Source organism: Anopheles bellator, chromosome 2 (assembly GCF_943735745.2).
Source record: "Anopheles bellator chromosome 2, idAnoBellAS_SP24_06.2, whole genome shotgun sequence".
Classification (NCBI taxonomy): domain Eukaryota; kingdom Metazoa; phylum Arthropoda; class Insecta; order Diptera; family Culicidae; genus Anopheles; species Anopheles bellator.
This window is the reverse complement of record NC_071286.1, coordinates 13,247,097-13,273,303: the sequence shown is the minus strand read 5'-3', so window position 1 is coordinate 13,273,303 and position 26,207 is coordinate 13,247,097. Positions and strand designations below refer to the sequence as shown.

Below are 26,207 nucleotides of genomic sequence, written 5' to 3'. Positions count from 1 at the left end.
GCGCGCGCAAATTGCCACCGAAAAAAGAAACAAGCACGAGAAAGACGAAAAGGAAACTCCATATCCCATTGACCCAGAAGCAAAACGGGAGAGCCCCCGGATTGGAACATCATCATCACCACTACCTTCCCCACGACACGTAACACCACGGGCGGGGGAGCAAGAAAAAAAAAACCGACCGAACTCATCATAAGCCGATTACGGATATTTTCCGAGTGTTTGCCTTTCGTTTAAGGCGCGCGTTCGTTTTTCTTTCGTCCGGAGTGCTTCCATTCTTTTCGACGTGGGACGTACGGAAACTTGCTCACATACGTACAACATTGTCCCCTTGCTCTGGGCAACCCCTTCAAAGACGAAAAAAAAACCTCCGGTTCTTGGGTACATCCGGAAGCAGGAGAAAGGATTCGTTTGGCGATCGAGATGAAGCGGTGTTATAGGGAAGAAGCAGCGCCTAAGTATCGTGTTGAACGCCGAGAAACCCTAAACGGTGAACGGTTGTCGTTGGCGTCACCCTTTTCGCCCGGGTGTTTGCTTTGAAGGGCTCCAATTTGTGGTGTGCACAAATTCTAGCAGTTAATAACGTTTACTGTATCGATTCTTCATCATTTGCAAACTATCGCTATGTTAACGCTGAAACTCCTGAAGCAACGAATCGAGATATTTTCCAGACCGAGAAAGAAGGGGAATAAAGGACACACCATCACGTGCAGGTACTTCACAATTCACGTTGGTCAGCAGTCACCAATCGATGCGTTGAGTTGGAAGTAATGGTCATCGAATTGCGGTGATCTCCACCGAACCGAACGGTGACGGCGCTGTCTGGGAAGATCTCGGAAGCTTCCCGGTGGGCGCATGATTTTGGCCAGCAACCCGAACACCGGACCGGTAAGATTGATATATTCTATTTATCAACCCGAAAAGGTGCGACCATAAATCGGACGGAGCGCAGTTTGATTAGAGAAAGTTAGGGGGGAAGGTTTCGCCACGAAACTTCGCCGCCCACAAAAGGAGCCCGACGTCCCCCGACCAGCGGTCGAAGTATCTCACTTGGTTCACTAATTAATTATGGCTTATTTTATGGTCCGCACCTACGCCGAATAATTCATCGTGGCGTGCGTATGTTGGGAACGGTTCCACCGATACCGGGGGCCCCGGTGTTACGAGAGAGCGTCCGAGTTAATGGCCCCACCGGAGATGAGTCCGACAGCTGCTAAAGCGTAAAAATTTATTATTTATGTATCGAATTATGGGTGTGCATGTTACGCGCACTTTTTTTTATTTGCCCATTGGCGCTCGTGTATGTGTTTGTGTGCCCCGTTACCCGATTGGGGCGAGGCGCACCTTGGCTCGAATGCTGATAAAGTTGCTGCCGATGCGCACCCCGCCCGAAGTATGGTCATCGTCGGCGAATCAATTACGCCCGGAACGAGCCCCGTGGGGTTGGGAGGTGGTTGGGAAAACTGTGGCACGAAGGCGAAGATGTTGGCCCCAAGCGAACCCCCGAACGATCCGTAAAACGCGATCATTAGTTATTGCTGTGCGTCAGACACCTCTCGGTGGCCAGCCGGTCCGTTCGTCCTTATGCCTGCCCGCCGCTAGATCGATGAACGTGAAAATGAACGATTTATTAGTTGGATCCACTTTTCCGACCACGTCATTTAACGGTCCCTGGCCCGGGTACCGGGGGTCTTGCCTAGTTTATGTTCTCCATCACCACCACCCCCCCCGACGGCCAACGGCAACGCGTAATGGTTCCCGACAAGTTTCCGTTCCCGGGCGCGATGGGGCAAGTTTTTCCTCCTCGGTCGCGCGGTATAATGGCCTCGCTCCGGTAGGATGGTGGGCGAACAAGAAATGACGAAACGATGCCGTCGCTTCTCACCTGCCTGCCGGGTGTCTCGGGAGGGCCAGGAGCTGGTATCGCTTTCCACGCCTTCCGCCATTACGGCAAGATGGACTTTTGTGTGTTGCTACATTGTGTTACTAAATATTTAACGAAGCCATTGGCGGGCCAGGGGTCAGTTCGTAAATCACGATGGCGAGCGGGCGAAGGCATCAAAAATGGGGCCATCAGTACCCAAAACCGACTGGCCATCGGTCCGCGCGAAGTGCGAAGTCCGAGTTTTAAAGCCTGACCGCAGCCTTAATGGATTCTCGCTCCTCGTCCGTTTTTTATTTGCTATGCGATTCCCCAGTGCTCCAGGAGCTCAGCTCACCGCCCATCTGGGGGTTCTGCGGCTATCCGGATGAGAAGGGCACGTCGCTGGCATCGGTCAGCGCCGGACGCGAGATTGACCGATCGGGATGGTTATCCTTGCTGACGGGGCACAGCTCGGCACGGAATGGCGCGATTGGTTTTATTTTCTAATTTCATTCCGTTCCGCGTGTGCGAGATATCATGAAGACCCGGGACCCGTTCTTCATTATACGCTCCCCGGAATGGTACCAGAGGACGCCCTACGGCACACCTGCGTCCAGCACGTTGGCTCCGTCCCGCATCGGTGGCAATATGGTCATCAAATATTGATGTGACAGATTGGAAGATTGGTCGGCTGACGGACGGGCGTCCGGCGCAGGGGCAGTCCCGGCCCCGGAGAAAGTATAACCAATAAAAGGTGAGCCAAGATTTTTCCGACGTTTTTCCACCATGGTCATGGCGACGCCGGTGCGGGACGGAATTCGTGATTCGCTCGGACCTAATAAAAGAGGGTCCGTCGTGCGCGTTTCCGTCGCTGTGGGATTCGAATCCAATATAATTATCCACGACAGCACGTGAGAGGCATATGGTGAAAATCTGTGGGGATTTATTGTGCGGTTGATTGATTTATGAAAGATTCGCTGGGGTTTGGGGGTAAAGTTTTGGACTTTACGAGTCAACCAGGACTGCCAGTAGAGATTTGATTTTGTAATGTTTGTAGCGTCAATCATGTGCGGTTCAAAACAGTAACCTGGAAAGGTAATTGTAGGCTTCGATTATAGTTTCACTCATCAACCTGTATGGAGCTGGATGAAATATTTTCATCCACCATTTCACTATGCAAATACTCTGTATCTACAAAAGTACTTAACGGTAAATTTCCCAGCATTGAATGTTTTAGTTAAACCATTTCATAACTGAAAATATTCAACCAAACTAAACAAGAAATTGCTTTTACAGACTTTTTCGCAGGAACTAATTTTTCAGCTGCCGGCCGGAGCCGTTTGCTGTTGCTTCCCCGGAAAGCCATTTTGACATTTCGGCTTCACGTGGTGTCGGCGTCGACGGAGTCAAGCTGGCTGTGCCAACCAGCCAGCCAGCCAGCTGAAAGCTCCCACAGAAACCAACACGGACGACCACCATTCCATCATATTGCCAATTAAATCGATGATAAATGAGAAAACTTGCCTTTAACGCCACGGCCCCGGAAACTCCACGCGTTATCGAGCGAGGCGAACAAAAGCCGGACCCAACAACCTTCGGAAGGAACGAGACCGTTTTTATAGCACCTCTTCGCTCTCTTGACGCTGTCATAATTTCTCGAAAACAGTTTTATAGCAGCCAAAAGAAAAAAAGGGAAAATGAAAAAGAAAGCAAGAGAGCGAGAGAGAGAGAGGAGCTCATGAAGAAAAGGCCAACTTTGATGGGTCGACACGCGATGAGTTTATCGGTAAACTTTGGCGCCGCTCAAACCCCGACGGCGGCGGCGGCGACGGGCAAATAACAAAGCCAAGCCCAAGTACGTATAGAGTGGCGCACTGGAGATCCTGCCAAGGTGCCAAGTGGCCACTGTGTGGTCAGGCGGGATGAAGTTTGCTCCAGCACCCCCCCACTTCTTGTTGGGTGTGTGACAAAAACAAAAAGATGGCGGAGTGACACTTGAGCAATGGCCCGTCCGCAAATGAAATAAAAGCCAAACGTCGTCGTCGTCGCCAGGGCGAAGTATGAGAGAGCTGCTTCTCGGTGGTCTGGTCTTATGGTCTTTCGAAAGAGGGTTTTTTTTCTTCTTCTCGCGTGCCAAGCTATCAGTTTTCCTCCTGCCCGGTGGGAATCCTTGGCCACACAATGAACGCGGAAAGTCGCACTACTTCCGCACTGACGTTGATAGCTCCCCCGGATAAGAAGGAGTGACAGTTAGCCTGGGTTGCGCCATTGTCCCCAGAGAAATTGGTCGACCCACTATCCGAGGCTGCTCAAGGAACGGCGACTTAAGCTTGGGGCGTCTCGAACACGCACACACACACCTACACAGGGCGGCCAATTTGGGTCCTCTTCAAGACACGGAAAGTTGACAGTACTCTGACTGCCCGCTGGGGTTAATGCTTTACGCGGGCGTGATTTTCGTGATTGACACCACACCACAGGTCCGGCCACTTCAAACCCGGAAAACCCGCTGGAAACCACTCCTTTTTGCGGGCCGTTGTCAGAAAAGAATGCGACAAATGCCAACGACAGGACTACCACACTTTGACACTCTGGCCAAGACACCGGAGCGCTCCGACAGTGAGGTGGTGTGAGCAACAATTGAGAAGGGTGCTATTTGGTGATTTTATTGACTCCCGCGGGTCTTCCGGTTCACACCTGGCGCAGCAGGCGTTAGCGTTCTGGAAACCACCAGCTCTAGCCCGAGACCGAGAGCTTTCTTTCACCGTCAACATAATCACCGGTCGGGATCGTTTTGGAACTGTTTACCCTAGGGCCTGCCAATAATCACTTCATCATCCGGGCGAGCGGGCGGCAGAACTCATAAACCCCGGGGCCCGGGGTGCGATAACTGCGACTTTTAAGTCCTCTGCCTGCCCGGCACACGGTGGCGCGATGAATGGCGCTTATTAACATAACTCTGCCTGGGCGTAAAGAGTGCGCCGCGAAGGTCGCCGAGTTTGAGCGCAATCCGGGCGACTCATAAAGTAAGGCGTTACGCTGCCCAGGGCCGAGCACCGAAGGTCCTGGCTCGGCGCACTGGCTTTCGCATGACTTTCTTTGGTTTGCATGATTGGGCTTTGTGGGACGACCGTTACACTGGGTGGTGCCGTATTTTCGTAATAATACCCCACATAAATCGACTCCACTGTGGGCCCGCCGTTAATGAGGTCTCCAGCATGGTATGCAGTGCATACATTTCGTTTCGCAATCAGCTTACACGTTTGCTTTACGGAGTCCAAGTTACGGATGTTGGGCTTTAGTTCATATATTCAATAAAAGTAGTGGATGAAAAGGTGAAAATATACTTAATGTATGCCTGTTCCGTTCAGTTCATGTGGCACTCAATGATCTAGATCGTCCAGGGCCTTCAAACGTAGGGATATGGCGTATTGGAACACATTTGGCTGGTCCGCGAATTGTTGCTACATTTGCCTGTCATTTTCGTCCAAAAATTTCTGTAGTTCAGCGTCCTCGACCTTTATCAGAGTCCTCCGGCGCTTTCTGTTTCGGCGAAGACAAAATCGCTATTTTGAAACTTTTTTAAACCACTTAAATCACTCTGATCTTTTAAAAACAAGCTTCAACAAGCATTTGATGCGATTCAGTGGCAGTTCCTTTCAGCAGGTGGTGAAAAAGCAACGATTTCGGCAAAACGTGAAAATAACGTTGGCACAAAAGTCGATATGGTCTAACCTTTTCAACGATAAGTTGAAAACTAATTTTTTTTCGACAGGAAATTATTTGCCTGATGTCACAGCAAGGCAGTGTAGCCAAAAAAACATAACTAGGAGGACCCAATTGACAGCTAGAGGCATCTGCTTACAAATCTCATTTCATAGGGTTAGATCTGATATGTCTATATTTGTTCCAATTTTCGAAACGGTCCGAACGGTTTAGGAATAGCCTTCAGCACATTCTTCGTTTCCGTCTCCTCACAAGTCCGATATTTGCTGACGCCCAGCATTACGCAAACCTCGTCCAATATTCAAATAGTATTTATTGTTAACAATTTGGCCGGTTCGGAAGGAATTCATGATGCGCTAATTCGAAGATAATCGAATGGGTTCTCGTTGGTTTTTGGCCACAGTAGTAAACAAAGCGCCTTGGAGAGATGAATGTAAGGGATTGACATTTTCCCACAAACGAATTTTTAGCCAAAAAAAAAAACGCCAAGCATATTTGTGCATCCGGTGGTGCAGCATTTGCGCTGGCGGTGCGCGTTCGTAATTTGTAATTTAAAACCAGCGGCGGATTGAAGAAGACCCCGTGGCCGTCTTCGGCGTAGTGAAAATTGATGAAGTTAGCGCGCCCGGGGCGCAAAATCTCGAACCTCCGGTCGAGCAGCGCGGGTCTTTGGCAGCGTCACACCACACAATTACGTTCATGAGCCGAGTTTTCCGCTTCATTCTCCGCGAACTAGTTTATCATCATTATTTTCCCCAGGCACCGCGGGCCGCTGGCTTGCGCCTGGAGCACCCCCCTTCGTGCCGGATGTTTGTGTGTATGTGTGTGTGTTGTTTTTTTCGATCCCCCCTCATTGCCGGGAAGACGCCGAACGCCGGGTGACAGCTCGGTGGCGACGGCATTTGGAATGCGCACCGCGCGCGCCACCGAGAACCATGCAGCCGGAAGATGAAATCTTCCAGCGCAGCATCATCTTCCGGTTCGCCGGACCGGATCGTGACAGGAGTTATGGTGACGAAGACGCTGCAAACAACCGGGGCACAGTCGGGGCGGCCCGGACCGCGACCTGGTGGCGCGCCTGGCGGAGTGTGCTGAGTGATGGAATGCACGATTCCTTTGAAATCCTTTGCATATTTCATGGCAACTATTTTCCTTTGGCCACCCTCCCCGCTGGCCGGCGGGCACCCAATCAGCCCCCACACCACCGGCCGTTGCCGCCCGCCGGTCGGCTGCATTTGCAATCAATTTTCACTATTGTAGACACCTAGCGGCGAACTCGCCGAAGCGTCCTGGAGCCGCTTTCAGGGTCTTGTGATTGCGCTTTACAGTTCCCTCTCTCTCTCTCACTCGCACTCCCTCTGCTCATTTCGTTTGTGGTTCAGCGAAGCTAAATCAGGTTCGCGCTTCCTTTTCCCCGAACCCGGCACCGAGCCCGGAGAGCTCGAAATTATTGAGCAAGAAAAGCATGAAGACATTTATCTTCAGACATTTCAGCCATTTTGCAACCAAGCACCGGACCGTGCCGGGAGAGAATGAAAAAACCCGGCGGACTTCAGGGAAGCTTCAAAACAAAGACCCTTTGGCGGTAGTGGAGGCGCTGGCTGGCGGAGCGTTAAGATGGCCGAGTTTCGCCAAGAATGCTGCCACCCGGGGGCCACTTTTCATTTACATCAACCGCACCGACGAAATGCACTGACTGGGGAGCAGCGGTGGACCCGAACCCCCGGGGTTGAAAGCGCTTTGATGAAGCCCGCGAGGCGAACCACGTTAAGTCTGTACATTTATTGCTGGACTTCTACTCGGGCTCGGTTCAACCAAGTTAAACGTAAAATTGCATTTACATGATTTATGATTCCCGTAACCTGAGTTACTAAGTCCTGATTCGATTGCTCTTCGGCCACGGCCAGCCTGTCGGTCTCTGTCTTGTCCTGTGTCTTGTGTCACTTTGGTCTGTTTATCTGCCACATTACTTCCTCATTTCGTACACTCTTTTATCGGGCTTGTGACAAATGTCTGTGATAGAAGCCATCAATTCGGTCGAAGCCACCGAGTATTACGGGGGCCGACGCAATACAAATGGGCCCAAAAAAAGGACGACCGAACGCTTAACAGTGCGGACCAATGGGTAACGGACGCGTTTAAAGTAGGACAAACTCTCGTGTGGGCGGCCAATAATTTATCGGATCCCATATGTCACGGTTTAGGAGCCGGATCGGCGCGCTCAGCTCGTCCGACAGATACCACCACCGCGCCAGTGGAGCGAAACTAAATCAAATAAACCTTCCTTTTGGAGTTTAAGGGTGGAACGGAAAAACACACGTCCACAACAACACGAACCGCAGGGCGACGTGGGATTACGGGTTGTCGGAAATCTGCCTTCCGCCGCCAAGCCAAGCAACAAGTCCCGTGCCGTGCCGGTGGACACGTCCCGGTCCGAGCTGTTTTATTTCCGATGGGACACTGATCCGTAGCATCTTTTTCCAGGGCCTCTAGACGAAGGCTAGCAGCAGTTGAGGGGCAAAGGGGATGGGCCGATGGGGCGAAACATGTCCAATCGCCAGCCAGAAACATGGCATTAGGTGGCTTGCTTATCGCCTTCGGAAAAAGCCTTCACCAAAACCACCAGAAGACTGCCACGGATGCCTGATGCGCGTTTAACGAAGCGACATCACAACCGCGGACAACTACACAATGCACTGAATCCCGCCCCGTATAATAGACAGCGTGCGCCACATGCTAGGGAAGTGATCAAAATTGGCCAAAGAGCGACCGGCCTTTTTCCTTAAAATTGACTTCCGAGTGCCCGGGACGAGAGAGAAGGCGGCAAACTTCATCAAACGGTTTCGCGCGAGACGCTTCCATCCGAGTCGCGGAGATCCGGCTCGCTCTAGCAGCTGCGCCGTTACGAAGGAGCCCATCGTAAGCCCCGTCGAAGGTCGAAGATGGTGGCCTTTTATTGCTTCTTTTACACGGTCCTGGGCTCGGGAGGATCTCAGGGAGAGAAGGAGCCCGTGAGTGAGATTGGCGCCCCGGTGGTCCCCGGGATGTTTTATGCCAAATATGTCTTCTTTATGGGTTGTAACCCCCATATCCTGTGTGTGACGGTTCGCCTTCCGATAAAGCACCGGGGCGAGCGAGAGAGCTTGGGGTTTTATGGATCGAACAGGTTGCGCCCCGGCCCGGACTAAGGTTCGAAGCGATTTGTTCGACATGCCAGCAACGCCACGCCATGGATGACGTATCCTTAAGCTGGCAGAGGCCAGGCAGGCGCACATGATTTGCCTTTCTCGGGGGAACGGAGGAGGATCCTTTTATTACCGTCATCAGCACTGTGTGCCGGACTTTCTCGACCGGAACCGGGCCGAATAATTTGACCGACCAGCCTCAAACTCGAGATCCAACCTACGAGAGTCCGGGGCGAGTTCCGAGTTAATCGCCACCGGCGACACCTTCCAAACACACGCGGTGCGCGCACCTCGGGGTTCAACAAAATCAATTATCGATTTTTGGGTCGATGCGGCTCGAGGAGCGTGGTGAGGCTGCTATTTATTGTGCGGATTTTCCGGGGCTCCGGTTTCGTGAACGGAACGGAAAAAAGAAAACCCCCTTGGGAAGATTCCAGCAGTTTGTCCCGCGGGGCTAAAGTCGGGTGCGCCGGGAGACGATGGCACGAAAATAAACATAAACTCGTTCTCAATTTGTGCAAAATAACTGCCGGAGCCGAAGGCCGGTCCGCTCGCCGTGTGCTATAAACTATTTATGGTCCGCGTCGCAATTGAGCGCATCGAAGTAGGCCTCAGCGGCGTGAACTTCGACGAAACCCGCAACTTCGAAGTAGTGTCGGGCGCACGCGTTTATGAAAAGCGCGATCGTAACAGAGGGCTGTTCAGAAAATTTTGCGACATCTGAATTTCCGTGGGCTACGTACACGTGTCAATGACTTATGGTGAGAAGTTTGGCTATTTTAAGTAATCGGTTGATTTTTGACAGCTGTTTTGGTAAGACAAAATTTGATTCATCTTCGATGCCGTCTTTATCTCCTAAATCGGAAATCATTATCATTACGTTCGTACACACTATGAGTTTTTTCTACAGGTTTTTTGCTATGCTAGCGTCCACACTAGCAGCTTTTGCGCGATAAATCCGTGAGCTCCAGTGAGTGAAATTTAATCGAAATGACAGTTCGTTTGTTTTGCTTAGATTTTTCAGTTTCCTTTCCTGCTCCTTCTATTGGCATCTTTGTCAAAATCTGATGCGCTGTCGAAAAACTAGCCATATTTTTGGATAGCAAAAAAACTTGCCGCAATTTTGCGTAAGCTGTCGAATTGAAAAAAAATATTCCGAATCGGTAAAATAACCGATAAACATAAGGAACTCAAAAGCAACTCAAAGTAACTCACGGCACTGTAGAAAATCAGAAGTTTCTAGGCCCTTCCATATATTTTTGCCTAGTTTCTCATAGTCTGGACGCCGGATTAGTGTGTTAATCAAAAATTCGCGCAGAAACCATGATGTGTGAGCAGGGTCGCCACAACCAATTTAGGTTTTCCCACAAATACAAACTGCGCAAAATAGGTTTTCGGTCAAACTTCGGTCAATTTAGGTTTTCGGTCAAACTGCGCAAAACTTGCAGGAAGTATTCGTTATAGACTGTAATATCTATTGGTAACAACTCATGATGGACCACAACCCAGCAATCTAAGAAAAATGTAAGCAAAATTGTTCACATTCGACCAAAATTGGCTCTCCGTAAATTCACATCTTCTCGGCTCTCTGAAAACATTTTGAACCATCGATAAACGCTGTTAGCTCTTAATTAAAACGCGAGTTCTTAATTTCGTTTTTCACGCAAAATTTGAGAAGGATTCTTTGCCTTCTATTTTTTGACTGGAAAAAAATCGATCGAACAGCTGTCAAAAATCACCATAAGTGAGCGAGAAGAGTGGCAAAATAACGCCACACAACCAAAAATTAAAAATCGGATATATGTAGCACGCGGAAATTCAAATGTCCGGAAAATTTTTGAACAGACCACGTATGTATTCCCACCGCTCGGGAAGGTTACAAAAAGTTCCATGACGACGTGGTACCGTGCCGTGAGTTGCCCCATTGTGCTCCGTGCCGGATGTGAATCCATCTTGGCAGACATCCATCAGAGGTAGGTGTTTCCAACCCGAACTCCGACGGCGGCCATTGTTTGTGGATCGTCGAACAATCAAGCGGGCCATGCGTGGCGCCCGAGGTACGTAGGTGTGCGTAAGTAATTTACTCATAATTAATGGTAAAACTATAGCACTCCAGGTGCCGGCAGTCATTAATCTCAGCAGGCACCGAACGGAAATAAACAGTTCGATTAATTCCTGACATTCCAGTCCAGGTGGTTACGGAATGGCGTGGACCGTGAAGGCGGCTCCCGGCGATGGTTCGAGTCCCTTGAAGTCCTTTGAAGTGTGCGTATGTGTCCGCGTGTTTGTGTGTGGCAAAAGTGAAAACCATTAATCTTGCGCCGGCGTTGAGCTGCGCGCCGGCGGCAGCTGGCCGCGGCTGTGATTTCCGGTTCCAGTTCCGGTTCGGAGCATTCATCAACATCACAGCTGTGTTATGAGATGAGTGAATAAGAACGGGGCCCTCCACCCTGCCTTGCTTCAAGGGCCCCGTTTCGTAATCGATAGCCTCCACCGGAGCCTGACGACCGATGCCGGACGCTTCTCCGTTGGCGCCGGCGTAAGTAATGTCTCCTTTCATCACGGATTTAGGCCGTCCCTGGGTCGTTTCCATTTTCTTTTCGCATCCCGGAAAAGAAAAAACACGCCAGGAGCCAGGGCGAGGCGTGCAGCAAATAAATATGATTCCTACGGATTCCGCGGGTGTCTCCGTCCCGGGGAGTCGACTCGACTCGGGAAAATAAAAAATGATTGACGGTGCACGCTTGATTGAGTAAGTAAGCAAGGTAAAAATGGGAAGGACTTTCCACCGAAGAGAGCCCCCGATCGTCGGGCAGCAAAAATGCCACACCGCGTGGCTTCGGTGCGAACAAATTGTTGCCAACAATGAAACTGAATGGAAAACTCACCCTTATCAGATAACAAAAAAATGAAACGAGAGGAACTGAACTCTCGTTGGCGAACCGGGGGAAAAGAAGGTGAAACTTTGCCAGCCACCTTCAGCATCGGAACGTGTGGAACGAACGGTGGCCCCAGTAACCAACCATGGCACCAAACGGCATTCGACAGCACCGAGGAGCACCAGAGCCAGCAACCCAGGCCCAGAGCCTATTGTCTGCCTGCATCATGCCGATGGAAATTCCTTTCACTGCGGAACATAAATCTTCACGTCTTCACGACGACGACGACGAAGCGCGCCTGCTCGTCGTCGTCTTACGGGCCGAAAACTGTTACCGACTGTTACCGAGCCACCGAGCCAACGAGCCCGGGTAGGCAATTGTCCCTGCCGGGAGCCGGAAGAAGTGTGTCCTTGCCCCCGCGTCTCGGGTACACTTCATGCAAGGGCGGCGTGCTGGCGTATCTTTCCGGACCAGAGCGCGACCTGTCGAACTGGAACACCTTTCGGAACAGGGCGGGGGACGACGTCCTCGAGGACTTGCGAAGGTGAGTACGTGTGCGGTGCAGCGACCAGGGAGGGCCATAAGAACTCCCGGCACCGGCAATCGCAGGACAATTCGCCAGAAATTCAGGCACCACTTCAGGACAATACGTGCGGCGCTGCCTGGAACTCCAGAGCTTCGAGGACGTTTCGAGGAGTTTCTGCCAGGTCAGTGCAGAGGCAACGAGTGTTCACCAAATAGACAAGAAAAGTCGTAAGGTTACTGACGTGTGCGTGGTTTTCGAGGTCTTTGGATTTACTTGACGAAGTCGTACGTTTGTTGAGGTTTTTCATCTACAAAGTTACGGAATAATATCTTCAATTTGATCGGAAATTACAGTTGTGGTTGGCTTCAGGCACAGGCGCAAGCGGTTAATTAGTTTAGTTTAGAAGTTGAGCGGCTTAAAATCTTATAAAAAGGGTTAAATAGTGGATTCCATCAAGCCACGCGCGCGTTCAGTAACTGTTTCCATAAAACATCTGCCTGGCTGGTTGGGGTCCAGGGTTTAATTACTAGCATACACCGCCACAGGGACGTTAGTCATCCAACTAGAAAGGGCTTGCCTACCACAAGTTACGACAGGGCGACAATCTTGGCACACAGCGAGAACCGGGTCGTCCCTCGTAACACGGTCCGTTGCGATTTTTGCGACCATAAAAGAAGGGTTTGGAGCCTTCTTCGTCATACGTTCGTACGGATCATTAACTGACTGACTTCACTCTCTCTCTCTCTCTCTCTCTCTCTCTCTCTCTCTCTCTCTCTCTCTATCTCTCTCTGTCTCTCTCCCACTTGAGGTCCTTCCGCCCAGCTAGGGCTTCAAGAGACTACAGTTGAGATCCTGCCCAGAGTGAGGGTGTCTCTTGTTTAAACGTCTCGTTAGAAGGTGGTCTCCTTAAAGCGACATCAAGGCAGTGTTTTAGACGGTGAAAGACACCCCAGCAGAGCTGAAGGACCAACTCTACGGTCAGTTTTGTGTCAATGCTTTATACCATACAATTTTCAGCAACATTTTGGACAATATCTTACAGCAAAAAGGAATCGGTAATTGGAATCGAATGTGGGATGGAATTTGCATCCTTTTCGAACGTGCTGGATGCGACCACTTGAGCTTCTATTTATTAGAACTGCTTTCGGTCCTTTGGTCCAGAAAATCAAAGTCTGTTGGCACGGTGCCCAAAGAATATCTTGGGAAAGACTTGGACTTGGGCGTTGGGAGTGTAGAGAGCTGGGGACTTCAAAGGTAAGCCCTCTACGCTGCCAGAAACCTCAACACTGCCAGCCGACAGAGAGTTGTAACGAGTGATAGGTACCACAAAGGAGAGCTCGGTACTCGTCCTGCCAAAGGTGCAGCTGATAGTGGCGCACCGTTCCCGAACCCGATCCAAGCTGTGCGTTGCTTCTAAGTCTCCTTTCCATTCGAAAACTAGTTTCCGATAGCTGCCGCTTGCAGGTGTTCAGCAAAAAAGCAGTTCCTTTCTCCCGAGGAACGGTGTGCAAAAGGTCACAGTGTGCGGTCTGCTGTGGAGATACTTTTTGTTCGTTCCAATGGTAGCTTTGATATGACACCGGAAAAAGGCATCAAAAAGCAGATATTGCCTCACCAGGTCCTGGGTGGTCAGGCCGGTTGACGAGTCCCACCGCAGCAGGGGCAATTATCGCTACCGGGATTTGTTTTTTCCTGCGTGGATCCTTGACCGAGCATTTTCCGGTGTCCGCGGCTCATCTAGTGAGTCCGAGAGTCGGAGAGCGTTGTTGGAACGGCCAGTATAGTCGGCCCCCAAAAAAGTGAAAACCTGCCCACACACAAACACAATTGGAATGCCGGCGAAAGGAAGCATCGCCGGAAACGCTACTTCCCGGCAGATTTCTCATCAGCCAGGATTTTTGGGGTCCATAAAAAACAGGGAAACAACTGGCAGGGTTCCGTAACGGACACCACCGATGGGCAAACTTGCTGACCCCTGTGGAATGTGGAAAACTTGTGTCTCATTCTTTCGCAACTTCAGACCCCCCCCCAGCTCTGGGGTCGGAAACGGGCGAAATATTCGCCAATAAGTTCGGCCAAGAAGGGTGCGAAAATCGTAGCCCCGAAACCGACGACCACGCGGTCGACTTTGGGGTTCTACAAAAATATGTTGCCCACAGGAAACATTCCCGTTCGATGGGCAGGGTTTCGTGCACGTTTAGCGCCTTTCGCTAGTGGCCTTCATTCCGCACACACAACAAAGACCTGATGAGCCAATATTGGGTTCCGCCCAAAAATGCTTGACCCACGCAGAATCTACGGGAAAACTTCGCCCGGGGACTGGAATCCCCACCCGGTGGGGGCCTACAGCATCCTGCCCTGCAGCCAGCGAGTTTTCTGTCCCGGCAGGATAAGCTATCGATAATCCTAGAAGTTGGCCAAGTTTTGGCCACCGAACCGCCTGGATCGCCTGGGATCTGGGGTTCTAGGTTTTAAAACCTCACTCACCTACACATCGACCCCCGTTTATTACTGGGCCCTGGTAATGGCAATAAAATAGAAAGACCGCGGGCTATCCTCACGCTTCGACACATTTGACATGGCTTTGGCGCAAAGCTTTCGGGGGGAGGTAAAAAGTACACCCCACCGGACAAATCCCGGACTGCATCCCGGCCGAGCCGAGTGGAGGTTAAGCTGTCGTAAAGTTGCTGGCAAACTCCAGGGTGGCCCCTCCGAGTGGCTGATCTCGGAGCGACGCAGAGCACACAGTGACTGAATGTCGCGCGGGAGCGACTGGATTAGTGGGCGCCTGACGTCAGACGTGGGGCTCTCCACGGGCCACCGAGCAATGGCCGTGGCCGTGGTCCCCATCTCGCATAAATGTGACAGGGATCAAGTAAATCTCCTCCAGTACTCGGGTCGTGTCTTGTGTGAACTCCTCATCTTTTCGCTTCACTCTCTTTGGTGAGTTCCCGCTTTGGTCTCCGGGCCAAGGCCGAGGATAAGAACTGCTTTTCTTGTCGACGGAGAACGGTCGGCTCCGGCGTATCGTTTTCGTTGGCGTGTTCCATCGACGGCCGGAGTCAGCGGCTTACAGTCGTCGTCAGCTGCCCCACGCCACGACCCGGCAGTAAAACTCCGCAGTAGCGACCCCCAGACACGCGTCAGTAAGATTTGTGATTGAAGCGTTCTGGATTACCCGAAACATCGAAGCACCGGAGAAGCTTAAATCGACGGGTTCAAGAAATGGCGAAAAGAAGCGTCGCCGGTTCTTTTGGCAGTGGGTTACCGAAGATATGAACTCTCCTGTCAGAAGTCGCTGTCAAGGATTCTGGGCGCGTACAATCGAAAATGGTCCGGGTACCGGGGGCCTTTGATGAACCTTCCGACACAAGCGGCTGACGATGGGACAGGAGATTGAAAACCCCGGTCGGGGTACGAGGATGTTACCTGAATCTTGCGATTGCTGCGAATTTCCGTGCAAACGATGAAGCTTACCTGTGAACGAAACGGGAGAGAAAAGACGGAAACCGGGCTTAGAAGGAGGAACACCAACACACGGGGCGGAGAGTTAGCAGCGATTGATAGTTTATTTTTGATGTTCCCTCGCGATTTGGCAAACGTTGGGAGATGTTGTTGTGAACCCTTTGAAGTGTGCTCCGTGAAATGGCGATGCAGAGGGCCTTTTTGGCGTCGTTTGATTTGCGTCGGACGTCCCAAACGAAGCCGCATCACACCCTGAGTGGCTCAATTTAATCACGTTTTGTGGTCTGATAACTTTCGATGATTGATTCCTACACCACCATTCATATGGTTCGTTTCATGGCAGCGCCGGAGTTGTGCGAATACCAACTTAGTCAAGTGAGTCCCCGATGATCGTTCCTCAACGTTTCGTAACAATCTGCCAGGCCAAGAAGTAATATGGCAACGAAAAAAGGGAAAGTGCTTAACTAACTAAACATTTTTCTTGTACTTTTCTACTCGTACTACTTCTCGCACGTATTTTACGGTATAAAAGTTGAGAATCGGACTGTTAAAAAAGATGGCTCTACATGCCGATTTGGACCTTTTAGTTTTGCTGTTTTGGCAATATTAACTTGTTTTGACATCAAGTAAATGAGTTTGGGTAGAAAAAAAAAAGTTTGCAACAGATCTTTGAAAGGGTTAGACCACGTGCCTGAAAATGACGTTTTGCGGATATTATTATTTCCCTGCTACCTCTTGAAGAAAAATGCTTCAAAATAGCACCAAATGCTTGTTGGGACTTGTTTTTTAAAGATCACAGTGCTTTCAGAGGTTTGAAAACTTGTAAAATGTCGATTTTGGCTTAACAAACAAAAGCCTCGAAGGACTCCAAAACACGGACTTTTTGATGGAACAGAAAGGTGTAATGCTTCACAAGCTCCTACAACCTGATGAAAACGTTAATTCAGATCCCCCTCAAATGATCAATTTAAACCATGCATTGATCTTAAAATTACCAAATTGCCGCATTTCTTTTCCAAAATGGAGGCGCCAGGAGCTCCATGGCCTGGCGCTTCTATGACCCAAAAAAGCAAAACTTGTTCAGGATACTATCAAATCACTTGGATGGGAGCTGCTATCATTCCCCGCGTTATTCACCAGATTTGGTTCTTTCTCTTGGCTTTCGAATATCATTCTTTTTCATCGATGGGACATGTATTGGCTGAGAAGCACTTCGTTTCCTACGAGGAAGTCGAAATGTTATGACTAATTAGTTTACTTAAAAAGACGAAACATTATTTCGTCTGAGAATCCACGATTTAGCAGAGAGATAGGAGAATTGTACAGCTTGCGTTTGGACATACTTTGAAAAAAAATTGAATTTTCCATTTCAATGTTATAAACATTTGTTTTTTTAAACAATCCGAGTCTCAACTTTTAGATCTGTACATATTTTGTATCTTGTTTTCGAACATCTTTGCGCTCGTCAAAACGAAGGCCTCTGAAACGTTACAGATGGCGCAGTGTTTGTGTACCGGACGAAGAAACAATATTTGACACACACAATAGGCAGGCGCGGCCCCCACACGAAGCTAGGACGCAGATCGAGGCGCATTGCGATGGTTGGAGCCCGAGCTCGGGGGGATCATTTTATCGATTAATTTAATCCACCAAGCGACATCGATTGGCCGCCCGGGGGCCGCTTACTTTCCCCCTCCCCCCTTTCCAACCCGCCGCTCGAACATTGACCCGGCAACCGGAAACCCACCCGGAATTCCGGGTGGGTGGCCGATGCCTCGTTGTTTTCTCGTAACGAACCCGGGCACCAAGCCGGCGATGACGGCGATGATCGTCCGACGCGAATCGAAGGACGAATGAAAAAGAGTCCTCGAACGGAACGGTGGGCCCCCAAACCCAAACCCGGCCCGTCCTTAACCAAATTGAATCGATAGAAACACTCACACACGCACACCCGAAAGTCAATTTTTCCCGCATTCGTGGGGCTTGTCTTCCGAAGCACGGAAAAAACGGTGCACTAGGGGAACACAGAAGCAGTGGAAAACAGATAACCGGAAACAATGGCCGGAAGAGGAAGACAAAAAAAAGACGCACACACAACATGGCCCGCGGCCACGTACGCATACGGGCCACCAACCGTCCACCCTGACTCTGACGACGAGGACGACGACGTCGAGTGACGACGACAAAGTTTGGAAAATTGAAATTCATAACCTCGTCACCGTGGCCAAGGGTGGACGGATGTTGGGGCGTGCTGGTGGCCTTCGTTCCGTTCCGTCTATTGCCTCATTTATTAGCTCCGTCCACGTGTTCCGTCCCCGCGAGGTCCACCGCGTGTCGGGGCTTTCCAGGTCGCGCAACCGATATGCGATGATGCCGGTGACCAATTTCCGAATCAATATTTAATCAGGTTTTCGGATATCGACTCAAACCCTCCTTCTTAGTGGCGGGAATGAAGGGGGCCACCCTCCAGCAAAAGGGGGTGGGTCCCAATAACCCGGTGCGTTTCGGGACCACATTTCGGTATCCTTTCGCCGACACCGAGTAACAGCCATCATTTGTCACGGGAATTGGAAACATGACCAATTACACGCCTTGGGCCGAGCGAGAGAGAGCGAGTGAGGAAGCGAAAGCGTTTAGGAATTTTTGATGAACTATCCGCTATACGGTGGCCGACCCAGGAGAACTGATGTGCATCATTAGAGGGGTTTAGTGGGTGATTTGCTTTGCGTGTCCTGCGTCGGCTTCGGTGCCGGCCGGGCACCGTCGTGACATGATGTAAAACATACAATAATCACATTACATCATTAAATATGAAGCAACAAGACTGGAAGGTTTCCACCGGGGGCACGTTTCCGGAGTTCCCGTGGGGTCACACGCTTCCCGGCGGTGGGATTCCAAAGTGTTTTCGGGATGTTTCGCTTTCTTTGGCCATCAATAATTGGAAACTTCAACCGTGTCACCGCGGGTCGTGTGTGCACCTTCAGGTCTCTCTATTAAATAACACTCAATTGGGCCCTCCTAATGGGTGCCTTCGGGCGGGTTGCATTATTGATGTCCAAGTCAGCCTTCGGCACCCTGTCGCGTGTTTGCTCGCGCCCCTGGCTAGGGGGCAAACCGGAAAACGATGGGGTTTGTTAGTTGAAGAATTAGACTTCATGTTTGATTTGATGAGCTAGAGTTTCATCGTCCCAGGGAACGTGTCCTAAACAGAACGTAACATTCAAGTTTTATTGGCTACCATTTGGAATGCTTTACTGTTAGGTGGTGTATAGGGCTATGAATGTAAAAATCCTTTACATCGGCATTAAATCCCACATCGACATGAATCGTTCCAGTTCAGAATCGAAATCGATCATCACTTGAATCAGTATAAGTTCTACAATCTGGAAAAACTATTTCGCTCACATCTCAGCGTCCGAGAGGAAAGTGCTCAGACTGGTTTTTGGCTTCACTGTCATGCAGCGAATGCGCCTCGCCAGGTTCTGGTAGGCTGGTCATGGCATAAGGGTGGTGAACGACGAAACAGCCCGCAAAGTCTTAGGGTTTGAAGTTGCCGAATGACAAAGTAAGCAAGTAATACACGAATCGCGATTGATGGCATTGGAGCTTGGTTGGAAGAATGCTAGGAAACCGTTGCCCGCTTACCGTATACAAATTGCGCCTAGATGTATGCAACGCACATGCAGTGATCCATTGCGATCCGCCTAAAGTTATGCAACGCTGTGTCTTCTGGTAACAGAAAAAAGATAGCAAATCGTTTCGCAATTTTGTCTGAATTAAGAATGTGATATTAAAACAATTAAACAAACTTTGTGTTGCGTTGAACTATTCTCTTGCCCCACGATACGACCCAAGCACTTGCCACTCCACCTGATGACATTTTTGCCATCTTTTGTCATTTTTCAGAATTTGCTCGATATTGACGTTTATTGCGTTTTGTAATGCAAGATAAACCAATAGTTAACAAATGGTTAAAGTTTGATTTTTTAATTTACCAAACCAACTGTGGAGACCACAATAAAACTATAATATTCCAGGATTACTTCAAAGAGGTGTAACATGCAGTGTTTTAGTGGCCGAATAATAGATTGTACGGTCTTTCGAAAAAAGTTTACAAACCATGAAGGACGCGCAATGTAACGAGAAAAAACAATGAAACAATGAACGGAATGTGATGGAGGAATATGAAAATTACCCCAGCAAACCGAGCCGAAGTTTGCAATGAACATTGGTACGCGATGATAAATTGTTCGCCGCCCCTTCAGTATTGTTCCACGGAACAATGACACACAAATTGGATTAGCATTCGAAGCACAATGCACGGCTCACAAACAGCAGACCGAAACGGTCCGAACCAAATCAGTGATCAATAGCCGGGCGGGCTCGCTCGGAATCACTCGCATTCTCACATACCACAACGCGGCGCGGCTACCGCGGAATGTTGGGCGCGGACTACATATTATCAATCTGCGCGGATCATTGTGGCGTCATCGTGTGATTTCGAAGGATCTCCACCCAGCCAGCTGCCATTACAAAGCAGGCGGCGGCCACAGCCGACACGGCTCGTGCGTGATAAATCAATTCTGACCCGTGCGATGACGTAGCACATTCCAGCGGCCCTCGGCCCCGCACGTATGCGATAATATATTTATTTATCAACTATTCACGCGAGCGCACGCGACGGGGCACGCACGGAGCGCGCAAGCTTCCGCAAGAAGATTGCGAAATCATGCTCACATGCACGAGGAGCGCGAGCGCGTTATTGAATCATGCCCTAACGCAGAGCAGGTTCCAGGATACGCACGGACCACACACACCGGAAGGCGCCATCTTGTTGGAAGGTGTCCGCACCGTTTCTTTTAAGGACAGTAAATTAATTTTTCATTCCGTGTAAAAAAGATAAATCTCTACCGCCGCGCAGTGACAACAATGAGTTGCGCCGATCATGTTTCGGGTCCGGCCCCACGGACCCCTTCCTACGCGCACGTAGTGTAGCGCGGCGTCATGCCGTCGGCGATCCTTCGGTGGGCGAAGGTTTCCTGCCCGACACACGTAAGCCTCCCCCGGTTAGGTTTCTTTCGATTCGATTCTCGACCGAGCCGACCGGACTCACTTCGGAATCGGTGGGGGGCGCTAGTGGCGTGTCCTTCGCCAGGCCGATCAAAATTTGATTTATGATCTCTCGTATGCTGCCTCTCCCTCTCTGGCCCCTGACGGGTTGTGATTTTATTGATTTAGAAGTTTGCCCGAAACGAAACTAAAACCAGCCCCGGGCCACGCGTGTGGTGTTCGGCCGCATGTTCGTTTCGCAAAAACAAATGGGGTGCAGGCACGATTTGAATTACCTCGTCCCGGGGTCCTCGGCTCGTGTAGTAGTTTTTGCGAGGCACGAGGCACGGCTGGGACGAGAACATAGCCAAGGGGAGATCCCGGGCCCCACCCAGAAGCGACTCCGTTTGATAGATAACGATGTCGAGGATGTGTTGCTTGTTGTTGTTGTTGTTGTAGCGGTGGTGTCATGCTTCGGTGCCGTACCCTCCCCACCCGCGCGCTGTCTCCTTTTCCCCCGCTGGGACACGACTTTTTAGCCATCAGGTTTCGTTGCTGTTGTTGTTGTGGTGAAACTCATTTTCCCGAACCCTGAAACCCCCGCGGGGTGGACAGGGCAAGCGCGGCAAGTACGTGGCACAGGAGGAATTCATCAAGAAAAGTATGTGCGACCTCTCTGTCTCTCTCTCTCTCTTGCCACGACGGAGAGTTGGGAAGTCCTCCGCGGGCTCGACGGCCCCGACCGTTATCTGTTTTTCGTATGTTATTATTTATTGGCCATGTCAAGTCGTTTATTTTACAGCGTCAGTCACAACCGTAAATTGTTGCTAGCGGCCGCGACTATTCGGGCGCCACAGTTGGTTAACATGTGGCTCGGAAAATTGGTTTTGACGAGACGAATCGATCTTTTGACAATCACTCGAGTAGTGTAGTGTCAGAGATCCAATTAATCTGTCTCCTTTTGAGGTATAATTCGGTTCCCACTCAGGTGCCCAAGTGTCTCTCCGAAAGAAGGTCTGACAGGCTTACCCACATATGTTTTTTCAATCGTATTATTTATCATATTTAAAGAAATCTTGTAAAATATATGATTCCTTACAACCGGAAGCATCACAATTTCTTGATTATATCAATCGATTTTGATTTATTGAAATTTAGTCTAGTTCAGGACAATATTTGATTAGTTTAGTTGATTGTAGTAAACTAAGTAGAGTTTTATCACAACCTTGGCTGGTTTTAATGAACCCTAATATCATCATATCCGAGGTACTTCTGTCATGTTTTGGTTAGCTTTCGGGTCAGCACGATCAGGAAACGCCTCCAATTTATAAGTTTTATGTTACGCAATGATAAGGGATGCCATTCATTTATGCCATGGCCAAAGAATACCGATGGTGAAATACCATTTCCGTTTACAAATTAGCCTTAGAAGTTGAACCAGAACCAACTCGTTTTGAAGTTGATTTTTTACTGGACTATTTGTCCGAGTGATGCTTTTGTCGTATAGTTTTGCAACATCGTTGGTCAAAAATTCATTTTTATGATCATGCGACGTCCTTTACCGGTTAGTTTGTAATATTCTGAGCATTTTGCCATTTTAAAAATTGAGAAACAAAATAAATTCTTCTGAATTCTTCGCGTGCGTTTCTCACCTTAATTGTATTGCATTTAATTACCAAACAATCTTCAAACTTCCAATAAACGTTGTTTCGCACCGCTCAAATTCAGTAACGGCAGCTCCAAATAGCTCCAAAAATATAGGGTGGTACATTTAAAAAATTGGAATTTCATTTGCTTATCATAAGAAAATGGCCAAATATTTTTCGATGCTTGAACATTTGTTTGAAAGGTTGCTAAAAGAGCCAGGCCAAAATTCGCACCAATCACTCTTTGTGGATGGCTTGGCTTCTCTTGCACGGCGTGTTTGCTTTTCGAACCCCAAGTTCGACAATTTTGCTTACCCACCGTGGTGGAAATGAGTTTCAATTAAGTGAGATTTCCAAATTTTATACTGTTTGAGTTGAAGACACAGCAACTCTCTGCAAGTGTATAGTGTGCCATTTCGTAAATGTCAAAGTTTTTACTGAATACTTACACTATCCAGAATGGAGTTTGACGTTTCAAAAGTCAAGCAATCGGAACAATCCAAACACTATATTATAATGAGCAGCCTGGCACACAGCGGCCTTCTCTAGGCGTTTGTAACTGTACCCTTCTACTTTAGTTGAATTTTCGAAGGCTGTCCAATCTACCGAAGGTCTGCGTTAAGTACCCGTTAAGTATCGTCGCGCGTTGTGCGCTGGAACAATTTGCAGCACCACTTCGAACGGGGTTTTATTAATCGTGTTTGTGTTAAGCGTTTAGAGCTCCGACCATCCACGGTACGAGAAAGTGCAGCGTGCTTGAAAAGTAAAACTTTGTGCCCAGATCAAGCGCCTTGCGCCCAGCGGTCCACCCCAGCCCAAGGCCAACACGGAAACTCGTCAAGATATTCGAACGGGCGCCTCCCGAAGAACATCTTTCAGCCCGGCACCGAAGCACACACATTCCTTGCTCGGTTTAGGTTTGTTCCTGCCCTTTTTTGTTTCGCTCAGGTTTAGTTTTACAACATTCTGTGTTACCCGAGGCTCATCCATCGCCGTCGGGGTCGTAAGGATCGATCGTTCGCTCGATACGCGCGGCTGGCGAAATGAAGTTTTGTGCCTGTTCCGCGGTTTTTGTGTCACGCCATGCAACACGCACCACGACCAGGCGGTGCCAGGCCGTGTGAGTGATAAAACCTGCCACAACCTGCCACTAGCAGAAAGAACGCAATACAAAAAAACCCGGACGCCGGTGCCCGAAAAACGGATTCCGGATCGGAACGACCGTGGGACGTGACATCGCGCGCGCCCGTCGTGCGATGTCCTTCCCCGCGTACGTACGTGCGCGCGATGGTCCTTGCCCGGTGTCCTTGCCCATCCGAAACACGGTTGTCGGTTAAGGGTTTCGATTGGCTCCCCGTAACTCCGTGTAAAAGCAAGTCCGAACCCCGAGAGGCGAATAACACAAAAAATCGTAAACAAACGGCTGGCACCACACACACATACAGAGCACACATACACACGACCGCACAGGGTGACACGTTTTCAATCGCTGCTTTCCTTCATCACTCGAGCCGGGTGGTTCCATCCCGCGCACGGGTTGTATCTGTTTTACTCTGTTTCCCGCCTTCGCCTACCCGCAAGATACACTTCCGTTCCGTGAGGCACCGGAAATGGGATCCCCGCGGCACCGATCGCACCCACCCTTCGCTCGGACTGTTTTGTGATCCTTTGTTGGGGTGGCGAGGTTTTGAGTTTCTTCCCGCGGTTCCGTTTTCTTCCCAGAACCGATTGAGATCGGGTAACGGGAAAACCCGCGGTGAAAGCGCGAATTCGGGTGATGGAAAAGATGGTCGCAAGGCGGGTCCATCCCAGCTGTCGTCGTTGTGACAGATCTGTGTCAGTCACTTTTTCTGTATGAAAATCCGGTCCATTTTGTAATGGCGGTCCTCGGAAGTCGATCGGAGGGGGGCGGGAGCGAGGGAGTAATCTCTCGACGATCGGTGAACGCAAACGCCAACGCGAAACTCCGCGGGCGGGTATTAGCGGGAAAAGTAATATCCTTTATCCTTTTTCACGCCCGAACGCTGAGTCCATTTCTGGACCAAGATCGATGGTTCAACGTTCGCAGTTTCCGTTTCCGGGGGGTCGCTGCTGTGTGGCAGGAAGGTGAAATTTTAATCTCCCTTCTAATTCATTGAACAATTTCCCATTTCACGGGTATTATAAAATGGGGGCCTCCGATCTCGCCGCGTTTGGGGCCGCTCGTTAAAGATAACACCCCAAAATCCATCGAATCCCAAGACCCCCGGCCGTCCCCGGCCCTTCCTGATATCGTGTCGCTTCAGCCTAAAAATATAACTCAATACAAGCGACGTGGCTACCGTCTACCCTTTCCTGGGAGGCAGCAAAAAGGGACCCGGCCCCCTTGCGCCAGCTGTCGGACGTCAACGAAACAGGGGGTGCCCGGAAGAAAGTGAAAACTGCAGCTCGCTCGCAGATAGCTCGATGGCTAGAAGAGGGTTCGACAGTTTTTTGACGGTGTTTTGGGTGCTTCACGTCTAACAGGCCGCCGGTGGACACGTAACGGACCTAAGCCATAATTGCCGTTCGTTTGGCTAAAAATATCGGTCTTCGAACTTTGCGGCCAAGCCACCTGGCGCCGGTTGATCCTTCCATTTTTCTGAAGCGGATTGGGGGCAAGGGCTGCCAACAAGTGCTTGAAACAGATCGTTACAGGGTTTGTAATTTGTCCAACGTGCGGGAGCTTAAAAAAAAGAAATGATCCAATCGATTAGTAGTAGTTGCGCGTAACGACACCTCGACCTGGTGGGGGCCCGGCAAAGCCCTTTTCGGCACCATTAACCGATTAGTCATGGGGTGAGCTGAGCGAAGAAAGCGGAATATTTATTCCCGAAGCCGATCCAATCCGGCTTCCCATCTGAGGCCACCAAAGCCAGCGGAAAAAGAAATCGGAATAAATACGGCCCAGTCCGATCCTGCGAGAAAAAAAAAGGAGGACAGCATCGGAAGGCGCACCCCAACAGAGCCATGATCTGACCGTCGTCTAACGACCACCGTTCCCCAGAATGGGACGAAGAAGCGAAATAGGATACAATTAACATTCATCAGCTTATATCCCGACACATCCCCATCGCCTTGGCCAATAAATCCGGCGGCCACGAGAGACGCGCGCGACGAAGGTCGAGCGAGGCAAAAAGCCGGCTCAAGTTAAATGAGCACGAATCGGTGGCTGTGGCCCCTTACATACGAGCCGGGACCGATCCAAGGATACTAACGATTACTAATGACAGGCGGTCAAGAAATGGCCCACCGCCCACCGAACGGCGGATCATCCTTTTTTATCCTTTTTTCCACGCCCAGATCCGGCCACACAGGACACTCCGGGTAGGTAAGGTCGCACTAGGAACGCTGCCGATGTCCAAACGAAGCGAGGTGATGACCACCGACGGCCACACAACACACATCATTATCGGCGGGCGAGCCCCGCCCGGGAGGGGGGCTCGGCTTGAGATGGGTTTGCGATTGTCCCGCCACGCCCCACCCAAGACGCCACGGGGCCCACAATGTTGCGTGGCGCCCATCGAAGGCCCCTCGCTCGTTATAATGCGGCCCATTATTCAAACCACTAGCACTAGGACTATCTTGTGGCCGACGATGTACGCTGTTTATGCTCCCGGTCGGCGCCCACTTCAGAGCCCCCTCCCGTCTCAACTGGCCATTAGCTCGGTCGCGTCCGCCACACCACGTGTTCAAATTGCGCCGGGCCGGGGAAGGGCTTTTCGTCTTGTTATCTTTTGACCCCAGCTCAGCCCGGGCGGTTCGGGCATGCGGGCTGTGGTGATTATGCTGTTTTCATCGGCCGCCTGTCCGCGGCCAGACCTGGGACAGCGGTGCCAGGGCTTTTTCTGT

The 26,207-nt window shown here is 50.2% G+C and overlaps 1 protein-coding gene across 1 annotated transcript in view; it reads right to left on the bottom strand.

The window, feature by feature from the left end:
• LOC131209274 (uncharacterized) overlaps positions 1 to 26,207 on the bottom strand; it is a 94,041-nt gene that overhangs the window by 47,559 nt on the left and 20,275 nt on the right. The window contains exon 9 of the mRNA XM_058202301.1: positions 15,607 to 15,654. Coding sequence (XP_058058284.1) covers positions 15,607 to 15,654 — 48 coding nt within the window. The remainder of the gene's footprint in view (positions 1 to 15,606; positions 15,655 to 26,207) is intronic.